At 39.8% G+C, this 17,639-nt stretch overlaps 1 protein-coding gene across 4 annotated transcripts in view; it reads left to right on the top strand.

Annotated features, from left to right (window-relative positions):
* Positions 1-539: 539 nt before the first annotated feature.
* LOC137626002 (uncharacterized) overlaps positions 540-17,639 on the top strand; it is a 188,347-nt gene continuing 171,247 nt past the window's right edge. For 3 of the 4 annotated variants that reach the window (XM_068357092.1, XM_068357091.1, XM_068357090.1), the window contains exons 1-4: positions 541-3,753; positions 12,032-12,328; positions 13,044-13,352; positions 13,701-13,778. In XM_068357092.1, coding sequence (XP_068213193.1) covers positions 778-3,753; positions 12,032-12,328; positions 13,044-13,352; positions 13,701-13,778 — 3,660 coding nt within the window. In that variant the 5' untranslated portion in view covers positions 541-777. Of the gene's footprint in view, positions 3,754-12,031; positions 12,329-13,043; positions 13,353-13,700; positions 13,779-17,639 lie in introns of all 4 variants that reach the window. The other variant, XM_068357093.1, reaches the window with a different exon arrangement.

The following is a 17,639-nucleotide window of genomic DNA, read 5'->3' as shown; positions in this document are numbered from 1 at the left end:
TTGTCTGTCTGCCCTTTTTCAATTGCCATAAGATCTTAGATATAATAGACCAATATGAATTCGCTTACATATGTGAAAAAATTCTTTAAAAGAAAAACATACAACAATGCATGCTTAGATAATTATGCTTTTTTTTTTTTCTTTCACTATACATCCAGGTAAACAGATGATTACGTAAACACAGTATTAGATACATCCACTTAAAATCGTGATAACCATAGACACCTTTGAGCATTACATTAGTACGACCACAACATTATTTACATTTGAACTTTTGACCAGGTTTATGCTGGAACAAAAATATATTGTGCATATCAGTGATTGTGTCTGTGACAAAACTTTATAATATACGACACATAAGTGGAAGAGAAACGTGGTCATAAAATGACACGCGTAGACCAGAAAAATAATTTTCGATCTGGAAATATCAAAATTGTCCTTTTATTATCTTGAGTGGATTTATAACACTGAAGAAAATCTTTAGTGTATAATCTTTCTTGTTGATAGAGTTTTAATGTTTTTTTACCATACAGGTTGAATATATAGTATAGTGTTTATATATTTTTGCCCCAATGATGTACCTGACTGTAGTTTGTTGACATTAGGATAACCAAAGACATTGTATAATTTTTGTAGCGAATCTTAGTTAATCTATGGTTGACGGTGGTTTACTCCAGATAACGAACCACTTTTTGTAATAAAGTGGAATGTATAAATAAAAAAACTCCTGGTATAAGAAAGTGTTATTTGTTGTGAAACTCACCAGGAACCTAGAAAATGTTGACAATGCAAGCCATGATTCCCCATCAGGAGGCTGGGGCTGTGCTTCGAAAGCCAGACAAAACCTCTAACCGCCCCACTTCTAGCAATAACAGTAAGATTAAAAGTAGACGAAAAAGTGTTAAGAAAAAGAAAGATGCATCTACTGGTGGGGATGATATTATCGGGGACATCTTTGCTGATCTCCCTCCAGCATGTGGAGAGAAAGTCCTTAATACTCAGGTAGTAGCACGTGAGTGGCTCCTTTTGAAAAACACTGAAGTGCCAGACATTCCAAGGGATCCACAACCTTTTAGTGGTTATAGTAGAGGCTCTGGTGCTAGACATTCAAGGGACGAGTCGTCTTTTATACCCACTCCAAGTCCCGGTCCAATTCGGAAAAGAGAGCCTAGAAGAAGAAAATTGTCCAAATCAAAGGATGCCAATGGTAATGTTAAAGTGTCAAAAGAACATCGAACTAGTCTTGAGGATGGTAAAGTTGATGGTGATATATCTTATAAAATCATGAGACCAGTAAGCTCCGAAAATAGAGAGGTGAAAGTACCTCAGCCAAGATCATCATTTATAATTGATGTAATGTCCAGTAAAGGTGGTAGTGACGATACTGTAAATGGAAGTATTTCTATAGACAGCCATACACTGGAAAAAAACAAAGCGCCTGATAGTCTTCCCAGAAAAACCTCAACCCATGGAATTTCTGAAAGTTGTGACAGAAAAGATAGAAAAAGTGACACTAGCAAAGGAAGTACGAGTGTGAAACGACACAGCAGTAGTCGGAGCACTGGATCAGAAGGAAGTACCTTGCGTCGATTGAGACGCAGAGGAGCCCACCATTCAACTACTGCTACTCAGACTCCTCCAGGCTCTCACACAGAATTGAATAATTGCACTGTGCAGGCAGATAATAAGGATAACAAACGAACATCATCCAAGAGTCATGAAGTCCATTCAGGAGATCATCGGGGTCATGAGGATACAACATTTTTGGACTTTGCTGGTGGAATTCCAGGAGCTTCTCTTCTTTTGAAGCTAGTGATGCCACGGGATAAACGTTCCAGTAGACACTCGGGTGGAACTCCTGTCCAGGATACCCCAGCACCTGCCTCAGGACCACCACCACTCAAGCTTCAGAATTCTCCACCCCTACCGTGGTTCTGGCCTCCTCTTCGTCATGTGGAAGGGATCAGCACAACCCAACCCACTGTTATAAGAGGTTCACCAGCACCACCATTGTCTGGTAACCATTTCCATGGTTTAGTTTCTGGTGGTGGGGAAGGAGAAGCTATTGGTGTAATACCTCCATTGTTAAATGGGAGGGTGCCATTTCCACCTAGGGCAGCTCCGCCAGTTCCCAGTCATATTCAGGGCGATCAGATGAGTGTGTCCAGTTTTAGTAGCAGCCTTGCTGGTCACACATATGAGCAGGTAAATTTTATCATAGAACCTCCTATATCAGAATCCAAAGAAAATGAATATGAACAAAGAATGAATGGTGGAATTGACTATATCCAGTCTGTTGGTTGCAAAGAGGAGTATAAATACAAAGAGTCTGGCAATCTTCATCATCAGCCAAATGAAACACAAGGGCAGGAAAAGGGGGAAACAAGAAGAGTACCAGCTCGGAGAAAGAGGAAGAAATCACGATGTGCAGCTACAGAAACTGATGATACTTTTGAAATATCTGATATAACTTTTCCTGATATGTCAGCCTTAAAAAAAGATTCATCAAAAGAAATTTACAGACGCCTCTCTCATGATGAAGGGGAGAATCGACATATGATTACAGATAGTCAGCCACATTTTAGAAGAAGCTCTCTCAGCACATATGAGGAACGTCATTCTTCCACAACTTATACCAGTAGTAGTAGTGGAAAGGGTAGTATACATGTTGTGACTGTTGAGAGACATATTCCTTTTATTGCAGAGACCAATTTAGAATTACGGTCACGGTCACAATCAGCAACCCCACCTCTGAGTCATATTTTAAGTCCATTTGACGACGGTAGACGACTATCCCGTTCTATTACCCCTGAATCAACAACAACAACAACAAGAGATGCTGCATTAATACATCAACTTCTTAATTATGCCAATCAGGATAAAGTTCAGTCTTTATCTTTGGAGGATAGCCCTGGGATGAAAAATAGCCCACGCCGTCATGGTCTTTATGTACCCATTGACAATGAATCAGATACAGGCATAACATCCAAACTAGAAAAAAATAGAGAGCGTACATCTGTTGCGCCTCCTACCCCACCAAAATTAAGACCAACTAGACAAGGAACAAGTGGTCCACCATTTGCATGGGACAAGCGAGATCAATGGCTATGTCCAGTTCATGGAACGGCGTTCCCATACCAAGCGGGAATGTCACCGGCAATTCAAAGGAGACGTCTCAGACGAGCATCACTACCTGTCCCAGTTGCCCCTGAATCTCGACCTTCTCTCCTGCAGCGTTTAAGACGATCTTTCAGGAGAAGCAGACATGCTGAGCCTCTCATAGCAGAATTGCCCATTTTGGCAGATTTAGAGCCTCGTGCTGATACCTTGCCTCCTCTTTTATCAGAAGAGCTTAGATTAGCCCAAGGTCTTAAATGTTGCTGTCCCCAGCCGGTGATTGACTTCCGACGATTTCGGCCACGGGTCGGGTCAGTTGGCACAGTAGGAAGTAGTGATAGTGAGCATGTTGTTCCAGGGTCTCGTCAGAATACAAGCCCTGAGCCTTTGCCTGTATGTGACATGATCCTGCTCAGTAGTGACGAAGAAGATCCTCTATGTGTCCCAGAATCTGGGACAAGGGTGCTGGTGGTAACAAGTGATGAAGATAACACCTCGCCCCCACGTCCAGGATCACGCATATTACTGGTCAGTAGTGATGATGAGAGCAGGTGTTCTCCCATGCGTCCAAGTTCAGGAGTAGTGCTATTTAGTAGTGATGAAGAGGATACTACCCTAAGACCTCCAACACCTCAGGTAAGTGTTTTATAAAAAGATATTCAATATTGTTTCTGCCCCTTTATTTTTTATTTAACTTGGATATGCTGACTGTATTCCATTAATAGTTGCTTATGATAATTGAATTTGATGCTGTATACATTTATTAATATAAAGAAGCCTCATGTTTTAATTACATATTTTACTTTGAGGTGGATGTTTAGGGTCATCATAGAAATTTAGAGATAAATATTTACAAGTTTAGATAAATTGAGAATACACTAGAGATAATGGAAACATTATGGCCATTCCAGAACTTCAGTTCGAAAATGCAAAAACATTTCTAATCTATTTTTCTCCTATTGTTTCTTAGTAAAATTCAAGCGTTTATTGTGGAAAATTTACTTAGAGAAAGTTTGAGTTTAATGTTATTTGATTGCCATATTTTGACATTAGAAACGAGTTTTGTCAATCCTCCCAGTATTTGTATTATCATTGAGCCATGAGACAACACTTGTCTTCTTCTGTTGTGAGTTGATGAGTTTGCCTGTATATGGCAACGTCTTCCATGTTCTCATCTCTGGCTCTTAATTAATTTTCTTCACATCAGTTATTTTGTAATCATTGTGCCAAAGTAATTTCGATGACATTAGTTTTTATGTGTGATTTTCTGAGGAAGGAAATTGATTCAGAGCTCAACAACTACATTCATGTTACTACATTTCTTCAGCTACGTTTTGAGTGTCGTAAGACATTAGTAATAATGTTGCAATTCAGTTGCAATATATTTGTTTATTTTTGACGTATTAGTTAGAATACATATTCATTCCAACTAGCATATTTGTAAGACACAGATCAAACACTTTTGATCTACACGTTTCCACTTACGTGGACTTCACGTAATTTCCCAAGTGAAAGTAGTCAGTCTTGGAAGTTATATACTTCTGTGTGTATCTTGTTGTATACTCTCGTATATGTTGTTACAGATGTTTAACTTCCTCGAAAATCTTGATTCAGCTTAAACTTACCACACCATGGACGTCTGATCATCTTATATCGCATCCTAATTTACTAAAGCTAGGTAGTTATTATTTCAAGTCTCCGATGTGTGATTTTCAAGTATTGAAGTATTGAAATAAATACTAGCAGTATTGTGTATTATATATAACATATATTTATATTCCCTCACGTATACTAACCATAATTTGGTAGTTTCATTGTTTTTTTTTTAATTGAACGTTTAGTTCAATTCAAAACTCTCTCTCTCTCTCTCTCTCTCTCTCTCTCTCTCTCTCTCTCTCTCTCTCTCTCTCTCTCTCTCTCTCTCTCTCTCTCTCTCTCTCTCTCTAATTGCTTCTGCATGAGAAAAGAAACATATCTCTTCGCACCCAATGCGAAGTTCTCATACTAATTTTGTAATACACATATCCTCGGCGCCTTTTGAATTGTTTTAAGGTAATGTATCCGTTAATTCAGAAATGCCAACGAACATTACTTCGCCAGTTTGAAGTGGCCAAATATATTATGATTTATTTTCTATCTATATTAAGTGCCTTTAGAACCAACCCTTGCCATTAGAACCTGAAAATAAATTTTTATACTGTATATCCATATATTTTTGATGTATGTAACAGTAAAAGTTATTCAGATGTTTAGACTTATAAAAACGTGAAATTCTAATTTATAAATTAACACCCATTTTTTTCTAATGATGAAGCCGTCTCATACCATATTCGAAGCGAGATCAACTTTACTGATGATCTATAATGCATTGGTTTTATACAGAACAGACAATGGTGGTCCAATTTATGGACCAAGATCTCAAGTTATTCCAAGTCTTTAGAGCCAATACATGCCCGATACCTGGAATTTCGTAGTGGATCCAGCCTTTACTTTAGTCTTTCCCCTAATTCTTCGGTTCTTAGACAATGCGAATTGTTTTGGAATCCTATCCACCAATTCTCCAACAAAGAAGATCTTCAACTAAAGTGATATATTTCTAAATAACTATAAATCTCCACTTACTTCCTATTAGAGCTCTTCGGCTATTACTATCAACAAACTTCAGATGACCCTTAATCAACCACCTCTTTTTTTCCCTCCAATTTGGACCATGAAGAAAACAAGAATATGATCCCATCTTTTTATTCATCAAAGAAATATGAGTCACCATAAACAGCATGGCACAGAACATATTCACAGGAAAGATCTTCACCATGCAATAGATACTGGTAGTTCCAAATCTCTTGATAGAAGTGTTCCTCAAACAAAACCGATCAGTTCTCATTACCAATCGAAGCATTGGTATTTGTGCCTTAGCTAGCTTCCACTTTGCTTGCAATTAACATTATTAACAGCACCGATGATAAAGTATCTCCTAAATCTGTCAATCATTCTTATTCGAGAAGTGCATTACAAATTAACGACCTTAACCAGTGTCATTCTCGAAGGATAAACCTGTAACGTTATTGTTAATGACAAAGGAGATACAGCTGCTTAATCCTCAATAAATTTGTCCAGCTTTTGATATTAGACTTCCAGTTAAGGAGTATGGCACTGCAATTGATCACTTTGTAAAGTCGAAGTGGCTATTCCAGTGGAATAATTAACCTGACATTTAGAAGTTGAAATAAATCTAGTCAATTGTTTCTTAATGTGAATCACCAACCCAGAGACAAAAGAACAGAAGTTACTTGAACAAGGTTACGTATTAGTCATGCATACCCTATTTACCCACGAATTTTATATGTGCATGCCACATGAAATCTTTCCAACTTTAAATGTGCCTAATATGATTTTAACTGTTTATCGTATTTTAATATAATGCAGTGTTTTTAGAAGACAAAGAGTTTCATGTAAGATTTTTATCGTTTATAATTTAATTTTTATTACTATGGTTTCACAGTAATGGTTTTTTTTTATGAAACCCGATATTGTTCTTCGGGACAGCTCTGGAAGTCGAGTCCCCCCCCCTTTTTTTTTTTAAACTAGTTCCCCCTTTAATGATAACAATACCAGAAACTTAATTAACCACAGCATATTAAGTTAAAATTTGCATGCTGATCTTGATGAATTCTGTTACCAACGGATGTTATCTCCCTCCTCCTCCTGATGCTATGCATGTAGATAACAAATTTAAACTTAGCCATCAAGTTGTGCAAAAGGTGCGCCGAGGGCTTCTGTACCTGGCAAGAGATTGTGTGTGGGTGTGTGACGTACAGTCTAAAGTCTTCATGACGTCATGGAGGACATGTGACTAGTTCGAGGTAGAACTATCGTGGAAAGATTCGAGGATCTTAGCTTTAGGACAGTTTCGATGTATTTTGTCCTAGGGAATATGCTAAGATTTTTCTTATTTGTAATTACTGTATCTTCTATTGTTGATTATTTTTGCACAGGCACTGAGTTGTATAAGCTTTGTTTTTTTTTTTTTTTTTCTTTCTTAGCCCCATTCTTTTTCTAGTTTCTTTCGAACGTGGGGCTAGATAACGATATTGGGATGGCCGTCCCATTGGCATTTACAATTAAAGAAATTAAAATGTTGATCTGCAATAATTAAGTTACATTGTGCAAGGCATAGCTGTGATATTCAGTCACCTCTATTTTGTGCCCCTTTAAGAGAAAATAAATTGATTAACACACGCAACCTCTTCGGAGTTTACAGACATTTGAAATGTCAATTAATTTTATTAAATAGATATTTAAAAGGGAGAAAGCTATGGGAATGGACATATGCGCAGAACATCACGAGACAGGTTGGCCGAGGAAATCAAAATGCGGTAGTAAAGGATGGAAATAATAAAAATTAGGGGGCACTCAGTAGAGAGCATGCCTTCGCCAAGCTAAGCAGTCTTACTTTTGTTATTAACTCTACTACGTACTTTACTTCGAAGTATTTTGTTTAAGATCTAATGAATTTGTCCTGTGGGCATACCCCTCATGTCCACCATGTTTCGTTGAAATTGATTCTGTAGTTTTTGCGTATTGTTATTCACAAAAATGACCTAACAGAATATGATCAATTTACTTAACATTGCGATTATTTTCAAAGTACTGTTGCGTATTTGTACTTGGATGTACTTTATCCAAATTGTTACAGATTCATTCTTTGGTCACACCCAACATGACTCCAAAGTTTGATCAAAATCGGTAGGCTACTGTAGTTAGTGTGTAAAGTAGTCTACAAACAAACATAAACTGACATACGAAACAAACATAGATTTTGGGAAATGCAATAACACTAAACAGAGGTCGGGTGTATGGAGAGAGAGAGAGAGAGAGAGAGAGAGAGAGAGAGAGAGAGAGAGAGAGAGAGAGAGACTTTAAATGTGTGACGCACACAAGGGGAGCAATATGAATGGACATGAACATGGAAAGAGAGGCGTCAACTAACTTTTACACGTCCCTTTTCCTCCCAGAATTTAGGGCATTCAGTCCTCCCCAATTTCCCCCCCCCCCTGAAAGAGCAGAGAAGAGAGGAAGACCTGAAGATTATTATTTGACTGCTGATAGGTAAGCTGTTTTTTACGGAAAAAAAGGACGTTTTGGTAGTATTGAGCTTACAACCGTTTTCTTCTTGAACAAAATAGTAATCTTAACTATACAACATAGCTTTGATATAAATAAGCAAGTTTTAGGCTTTATTTTTGCTAAGGATATTCAATTTATATGTTTAGAATGGGTTAAGAGTATCGATATCTGTGAAAGCAGGCGTTTCCTTAGTGACAACTGATGCACTAAATGCGTTTGTGAATTATATTTAATGCTCCTTACAAAAAAAAAAAAAAAAATTACAGACAGGGTAATGTATGGTTCAGCTTACATAACTAGGGATATGAACCTTGGTATATCCCTCCTTACTAGGTTTCCAGGGGTAGGACAATTGGAGCCCGGGGGTGGGGGGAGTTCCTTGAAGTTCCTTCTCCTGCTATGTAGTAGGAGGGAAGTGTCAGGAAGGTAGGCTACAGGTGTATGGTAACAGTGTTGAGGAGGAAACAATCTATTATTATCCGATTGGAGTTGTGAAGGTTCTGCGGGAATTGTAAGAGAAATTCGTTGCATGGGAAATGTTTTAGTACGTTTATCTGTGTGACTTATGTTCGGATTATAGCTAAGACAATTTTTTTACCATATTTGAAAATCCGATTATAAGGTTCAGATTTCTGTCCCCCTTTTCCTTGACAACATATCATTGTGATCTATTTTAACATTAGTTTTAGCTCACTCAAACACATATTATTCGTTCGAATTGTAAGGTTTGTTTGTATCGTAATCGTTACCAGATACAACTAATAAAAAAGTTATTTTGGTATCAGAACAGAGCGAAGGAACATTTTAGAGCTTTGCCAATATAACGCCACGAAGCTAAACCAATACATCAGTACGGCATGTCAGCTGAAAGTTGAACTGCAGAATGCACGGAAATATAAGGATCATACCATTTGATCCCATTTTTCTGTGATGCCTTGTATATTGTGGCGAGCGCGCGCGCGCGCGCGCGCGCACGCACACACACACACACACACACACACACACACACACACACACACACATATATATATATATATATATATATATATATATATATATATATATATATATATATATATATATATATATATATGGAGAGAGAGAGAGAGAGAGAGAGAGAGAGAGAGAGAGAGAGAGAGAGAGAGAGAGAGAGAGAGAGAGAGTATTACAGCATTAGCTAAGTTATGACATTATTTGGAAAAGCTGGGTGCTATAAGCCCAAGCGCTTATATATATATATATATATATATATATATATATATATATATATATATATATATATATATATATATATATATATATATATATATATATATATATATATATATATATATATATATATATATATATCAGAATGTATGTAGGTCTACATCATTAGGGAGTCGGTTTTATCGGGTGTATTTTTTTCTTCAAGTGTCTAACCGTTACTTAGCATATCTTTGTGGACTGGATGGTAGTTTGCTGCTGAAATGATGCTGTCAGAAGTCTCTTAGTATTGTGATGGTATTTGGTGTTAAGAGCATTACATTATCCAACCCATATGCTATCAAAGGATTGGAGTTTACCCACCATAACCAAGTGTTTTTGAATGCAGTATGTTAAAGTATATAAATAGCATGTTTTCAAACTATGTTTAGCACTATAATAGTTTAGTTCAGGTTACAGTTTTTATATGAAAAAAATAGTAGTGAGAGCGGAGGTTATTTCTTGGCCACTGATCTCATGTGAGTAAATGTCGATCTTTTACAGTTATGTGTAATTATGATTACCAGTCATGACAGGGCATACACACACATGTAGCCTATGCTTGTTCCAATACCTCTTACAGCACATGTACATTGGCACTTGTGTCTCTCCAGAATTACATGTCATGCTTATATATTTCGCATGTAGTATGTATGAGCGAGGTTTCCTTTAATAAAAATGTCATTCAATTGAACTGTTCATGGAAAACTGGAAATTATGGTGCATGGGCTAAGTTTTGTTGATGATGAAATTTTTATTTTGTGTTTATTGTACAGTCACTTATAATGATAGGTAATAAGGCAATTTGAGGGTTACTTCTGGGATCTTTTGGTTTTTTATCACATTTAAAAATTTTCCTTTATTGTTGTTTTAGGTTATATATTTTTGTGGAAAATTACACTTTTTGTAACAACGTACTTTACAGTCAGTCCCCAGTTTCCGTGAGGGCTAGGTAACAGAGACAGATGCAAAAAGCACAAAAACTTCTAAGCTAACCTAACAACTCGCTGCCTGTTGCCTGCCCTCAGATGATTAATACAATAAGTACTGCCTAATATATCTTTTACTTGGTTGTTATCACAGTATAAGTAGTTTATAATTAAATCAGTAACTAATGTACTTACAAAATGAGAATTTTAGATCTGTATTTAGTGTTGTTACTGTTCTTAAGATTCTTAATTTTAACTGTTCATTACTTCTTTTGTAGTTTATTTCCTTGATTGCTTACCTGTACAGTACATGTGCACATGTATACTCTAATTTCTGGACTCAGTAAGGGTACAGTAAAGTACATAACACTACAGTACAGTAGTCATTGCCCTGACTGTAATTACAATTTTACCAAGTATTTATACACGTACAGTATAATAACAAAACACAGTTGTTCCTATCTAGCAATAGTACATAACACTTGCTAATACTTTATTGTATATTACTGTAATATATTTACAGTACTGTACTGTACTATCCCTACAGTAAAGCTTGACTGTACCGTAAGTGTTCGTTGTTTTCTTTTGGACGTCTTGACTCACCACACACGTAGCCTACATTTACAATAAATAATACTACTGTATACATTACTGTAATTTTGTACAGTACAATAGGTATACAATTTAAGATTAACTAAGAGTACATATTTTATACAACAACCACTAACCTTTTTTGTACGAAGTTCTACGCAGTCGTGGAGCATGACGCAACTCCTGATGTGTCGGTGTAGTCTCTTGCGCATTACTGTAGGAAATCACATACTGTATCTACAGTATATTACCCCATAAATATAAACAATGTCCAGTACAGTATGTACTACTGTATACAATTACATCACTTTTTTTTACATGAACACATGATTCTGTTCATAAAGAACCGAAGTGTGAGACACACGCGAGGAAAGACGATGCAAGACTGACGAGTAGGGTTGCCATTTCTGATGTTGAATACACTCTACATGAATTTCTGAAAAGCGCTTGATTGTTTTTTAAGATATAACGCTGATAAAGGGGAAATTGTTACAATAAGTCAAGTTGGGAAGAAACACTCAGGAAGGCAACCAGTTTATCGTATTAGGCACTATCAGCATGAAAAGCACTATATTTCGTGATAGCGTAAAATAGTGAAACCGTACCAGATAGTAAAAACGTGCTAATTTCTCCAGAAATGCCACAGTTTTAGCATGGAAGGCACTGAAATGGAAACTGGTGATGAGTCAGAGTGAGATGGGAGTGTAAAGTGAGGTAGCATGAAGCTAGAAAAGTGGAAAGGCTTTTCAGAATTTTACTGCCGCAGGAGTATTTCTAACGATTATTTAATTTTTCATTTAATGGGTTATACGGTTCTTTGTCATAATCTAGAGAAATTGCGAAGAATAAACTTGCAAAATTTGGAGGTTGACTGTATAAATAAGATTTACGATAATAAAGAGAGAGAGAGAGAGAGAGAGAGAGAGAGAGAGAGAGAGAGAGAGAGAGAGAGAGAGAGAGAGAGGAGAAGTGTGTATTGTGCCTTATGTAGCAGATAATTTAAACATTTCCTTTTTCTTCAGGATGGTTGTGAACGTTGGCGAGTGGAGGGGGAGGTGTGTCGCCTTCAGGAAGCGTTGGGCCAGCGTCTTGGAACGCCCAATATGATGGTGAGGAGGAGAGAGCATCGCCTCCACACCATTAACACCATTGAGAAGACAATCCAAAGGCTTCAACAGGACACCTTACGCAACCAGAACAATCACAACCTCCAACAGCAGCAACAACACGAAGACCAAGAAGACGACGAGGACGATCTTAGAACTAGCTCACCTATGCCGCGCCCTACTGACATAATGGATGCTGTAAATGCTAATCAGGTGAAAGAAGACATTTGATTCAATTTGTGTTTCCCTTTTTTCATTTGTACAGATGAAAGAAGACAAAAAGTGATCGAATATTTTTTTTTTCGCCACGTAAGCTGTCCCTATTCTTAAAGAAAATTGTTTCAGTTTTAATTTTATTGATGTTCTTTACCTTGTTAAAGAATATCATCATTCTCAGTTATGTGATCAGATGACATGGATTACTCATCATATTACATCTTGGTAACAGTCATTGAAATGATATAACCATTCTCTAATATTTATGAATTTTTTTTTCTGTGAAACTGAGAACATGATGTGTTGATTGAGCTATTTTAATCCATAAACTTTCTCTTGCCATCTAGCTGTTTCCAAAATAATAAGTTGTGCTTTATATTCAAATACACTGTAAATATTATCAAAAGATATCTCATGGACTTTGAAGTGATTTAGGTAACACCCTAACAATAAGAACTGGCCATAAGAATTTTGCTGTATTTTGCACAATTAGAAATTTGAATACCTCCTTTTGTTATAGTTTGGACCATTATATACATGAAATCAGTTGTGCAGTATGAAAGCTGTGAAGCCAAACCTAGATCATATTACACTAGAGTTTGTAAGGTTCTTTTCATTATTTACTTCATAAAATGTCCAGTTCTCCATTATTATTTTTATTATTATTATTATCATAATAATCTATGTATTATAATTGTTTTTATTTCGAAAGATCCGGGATGAGGATGCAACAACAGAGGATGTCAGTGAAATCCGGGAATTGGATTCCCTCCAGTCGGACACTCTCACCCTCCACTCGAATGATGGAGGTCCTGTCCCTACTAGGGCTAGGCCTCCCCTCTCAGCACAGGATTCCAGCAACTTAGACTCTCCTCCAGATACACTCTTGCAGCATCAGATCCAACCAGGAAAGATGCCCCCGGCCATCGAGGCGGTGTTGCGTGGGACCTGGCCTTTCGAGAAGGCTCTGTGGCACTCAAGTCCTGCATCTATGGGCATGCACTACAAAAATGGCAATCAAGTATGTCTTCCAAAAGTGATTTTAGTCTTCAAACTTCTCTATGTAAACCAGGATTATTACTACTTCTACTAATATAGATGCTAATACTTTACTATTGTTATTAATGATGATAGCTTTCATAAATAACTCTTAGAGAAACTATGCTCTTGCAACTAGTTTACTCTTGAATAGGTAGCTAATTTGTTGTTGAATGGTGTACTTCCTCACTAATACTGTACAGCCAAATTTCCGTAGGTTATTCGAAGATATAGTAGTTAATTTGTGTTGAAAAAATAGTCTTATGTAGATAGTCAGAAATAGATATCTTTGATTTAGGTTTATGTTAAATGTTCTGTTATCTCTGCACAGGAGGTCCCAGGAATCATGGCAACATCGAGTGTAACTAATAGACGAGCTCAGAGTACGCAACAGCTTTTAACAAACAAGGTTAGTTGAAGGAATTCATTTATAGGCTAAGTTTATTATTACTAAATTCGGTAATGATACAATATGTTTTTTCCTTATTCAGCTTATGATTTAATTGTGGATTATAATGGGGATTTTCCATATCAGTTTGGTAGTTTTATGAGTATTTTTGTGAATTCTAATGCAATTTTTATGTTTAGAGAAGGAAAATGTTTGCTAATTATTTACAACATTGCTTGAAATATTACTGTCACTTTCAAAAAGATATTAATATAAGTTAAATTGTATTTTTCAATATTAATCTTACCCGATGATCATGTAGCTGTCAACTCTGTTGCCCGACAGAAAAAACCTAAGGTCGGGATACGCCAGCGATCGCTATACAGGTGGGGGTGTACAACAACAGCGCCATCTGTCGAGTAGGTACTCGGGTACTTCTTGTCAACAAGAACCAATTTTTCCTCTGTCGTGCCACCGGCAAGACCTACTTGGATACACTGTTGTTTCTGGAGTTGTTTTCACGCTTTTGGTGATGTATTCGCTCTAGATTTTAGCTTTCGCTATTCAGGAGTTATTATCATTAGCTTATCAAGCTTTTTGATTAGTTTTGGATTAATTGTTGATGAACTTTGATAGATTTTGGATTCCCCCCTTGGCTAATTCAAGAATTCAAGATGTCTGACCATTCTCAAGTCCCTAAGTACAGGCAGTGTAGCGCTAGGGACTGTTCTAGGCGTCTTCCGAAGGCCTCTATAGATCCTCACACCGTTTGTTCCAATTGTAGGGGTAAATCCTGTCAATTGGAAGATCGATGTGAGGAATGCGCTGGGCTTTCGGAATTCGATTTTAATGAATTCCTAAAGAATGCACATAGGCTAGAGAAGGATAGGATCAGGAGGAGTTCTTCTCGCTCGTTTGATTTTTCCTCTCCCCATGCCCCTCAACCTATTCCTTCCCCTGTAGTGGTGACTCCCGACCCTGCTACTAGTGCTCAACCCTCGATGGCGGACATGATGCGTGCCATTCAGGCTCTTGGTGACAGAGTGGAGTCATTAGCTAATGACCGGAATCAACTTTTGGCCGATGTCAAAGAGTTGAAAGAAAAAAGTGCAGTGGGAAGGGTAGTGAGTGCAAGTGCGGTGAAAAGTATCAGTGTCAGTGTTACGCATGAGGGTGCATCTGTTCGTGCCAGTCGTCCTCCCAGTCCGGGACCTCTTGCAAGCTCCCAAGCCCAGGGGAGAAGCAATGTCGAAGGACCAAAGGGTTCGACAGGCCTTGATCAGCGTACGGATGTACCCTCAGTGGTTGCGGACGCATCTTGCAGAGATCGTCCCATCCACAAACAGACGAGTGAGCCCATTCATTCCTCGTCTGTGGAAGAAGTTTCTAGGAAGAAACGTTGGACCAAGGTCTCACGACCTCTCAAGCGCAAGGTCCCTTCCGAGCGAGTCCAACGGCCCAGGTGTAGCCACTGGGTCAGTTCGGACTCGCCGCAGTCTTCCGAAGACTGCACACCTCCCAAGAGAGGTAGAGTGGTTCCGCAGCAGGCAATCACTCCGTCTGTTGCCGCACCAACCACGGTAGACCCTAAGTGGTCTATGCTGCAGACTATGCAGTCTCAGCTTGCTTCCTTCATGCAGGAGTATCGTGCTGAGAAGGTTGACACTGCACCTGTTAACCTACAACCTGCCACGGTTGTGCGCTCAGCAGATACTGCGGCTGCCTGCTCCCACACTCCACCTGTGAGAGCTCCACCACCGATGCGCAGTCGACCCTGCCAGACGCATGTTGACGTTAGCCGACATGCGGCACCCTCCGTTGACATGCGTGAGCTACCGCATCAGCAGTGGGAAGGTGCTGTCAAGCTGCCGTGTTTTGACGCAATGCGGCAGTCTCCGCAACCCACGGCAGTCCCTCCCACGCACCAGCACTCCGCTTTTGTTGTTGCCAGCTCGCAGACTGACCAGCAGCGGCATGATGTTGGATCCAGTGCAGCTACGCATGCACCCGTGCTGCCGGATTCAGCCGTTCAGCTGTCTGCTCCGCCTTTGCCACTTCCTCCTCAGCATTCGGATGAAGAAGTATCTGATGACGACGAAGCTGCGCATTTGGACGATCCGCACTCCGACATAGAAGAACCCAAGTCTACGCCTCCCTCCTTAGACTTTAGGAAAGTTAGGGAGTTGTATCCAGACCAGTTTGTGTCTGCAACCCCGCGCTCACCTCCCTCTGAGTTCGCTTTAGGCATGCAGTCTGCAGCTCCTGCCTTTACGAAACTCGTACTCGCGCGCTCATCCAAGAGAGCTTTGAGGGTACTGGGAGAGTGGTTGCAGTCCAAGAAGCAACTGGGGAAGACTGCCTTCATCTTTCCACCTACCATGCTTGCTTCCAAATCTAGCGTCTGGTATGCCACGGGAGAGGAATCCTGCTTGGGAGTTCCTGCCTCTGCCCAGGGCGACTTCTCAAGTCTGGTTGACTCTCCCCGCAGGCTGGCTATGAGACACTCCAAGATTTGCTGGTCCTTTTCTGACATGGACCATCTGTTGAAGGGAGTTTTTCGTGCTTTTGAGATCTTCAACTTCCTGGACTGGTGTTTGGGAGCGTTAAGCAGAAAGACCTCCCCTTCGGATAAGGACTCGGCCATGCTTATCATGTCTAGCATGGACAAAGCCATTCGGGATGGGTCTGGTGAGCTTGCGGCTTCGTACGTGTCTGGAGTGCTTAAGAAGAGAGATCACCTTTGCTCCTTCTTGTCTGCGGGGATCACACCATGCCAGAAGTCGGAGTTGATGTTTGCTCCGCTTTCCAAGTGTCTCTTTCCGGAAGAGCTGATCAAGGGGATTGCTGCCTCGTTGATCCAGAAGGATACCCATGACCTGGTGGCGTCTTCCGCACGTAAAGTCACAGCTTTACCTTCCGTGCCTAGACCTAGGATGGACACACCAGCGTCTAGGTTCATCCCGCCCTTTCGTGGCAGAACCTCCAGCAGAGGAGGTACCCGTGCCGACAGTCATCGTGGCAAAAAGAAGAAGGGTTCCAAGTCCTCAAAAGGCAGAATCTGACTGCCTACCTCTCCAGACAGCAGTGGGAGCCAGGCTCAAGAACTACTGGCAGGCTTGGGAGAGCAGAGGTGCAGACGCTCAGTCTGTGAAGTTGCTAAGAGAGGGGTACAGGATTCCGTTCTTGCGCAATCCCCCTCTAGCAACTACTCCCATCAACCTCTCTCCCAACTACAAGGAGAAGGACAAGAGGCTAGCTTTACAGCAAGAGGTGTCTCTCTTGCTACAAAAGGGAGCGGTAGTCATAGTCCGGGACCATCAATCCCCGGGCTTCTACAACCGTCTCTTCCTGGTAGCGAAGAAGACAGGAGGGTGGAGACCGGTGCTGGACGTCAGTGCTCTCAATGCTTTTGTCACCAAGCAGACATTCACCATGGAGACGACGAAGTCGGTGCTAGCATCGGTCAGGAAGGAAGACTGGATGGTCTCGTTGGACCTAAAAGACGCGTACTTTCATGTCCCCGTCCATCCAGACTCCCAACCTTTCCTAAGGTTCGTCTTTAGAAAGGTCGTTTACCAGTTCCAAGCCCTGTGCTTTGGCCTAAGCACGGCACCTCTTGTGTTTACCAAACTGATGAGGAATATTGCCAAATTCCTTCACTTGGCAGACATCAGAGCCTCCCTCTATTTGGACGACTGGCTTTTAAGAGCTCCGTCAAGTCGTGGCTGTCTGGAGAATCTCAGATGGACTATGGATCTGACCAAGGAATTGGGTCTCCTGGTCAATATAGAGAAGTCCCAACTCGTCCCATCCCAGACCATTGTCTATCTAGGTATGGAGATTCAGAGTCGAGCTTTTCGGGCTTTTCCGTCGGCCCCCAGA

Source organism: Palaemon carinicauda, chromosome 33, assembly GCF_036898095.1.
Source record: "Palaemon carinicauda isolate YSFRI2023 chromosome 33, ASM3689809v2, whole genome shotgun sequence".
In the NCBI taxonomy this organism is placed as follows: domain Eukaryota; kingdom Metazoa; phylum Arthropoda; class Malacostraca; order Decapoda; family Palaemonidae; genus Palaemon; species Palaemon carinicauda.
This window is presented reverse-complemented; position numbering and strand designations above follow the sequence as displayed.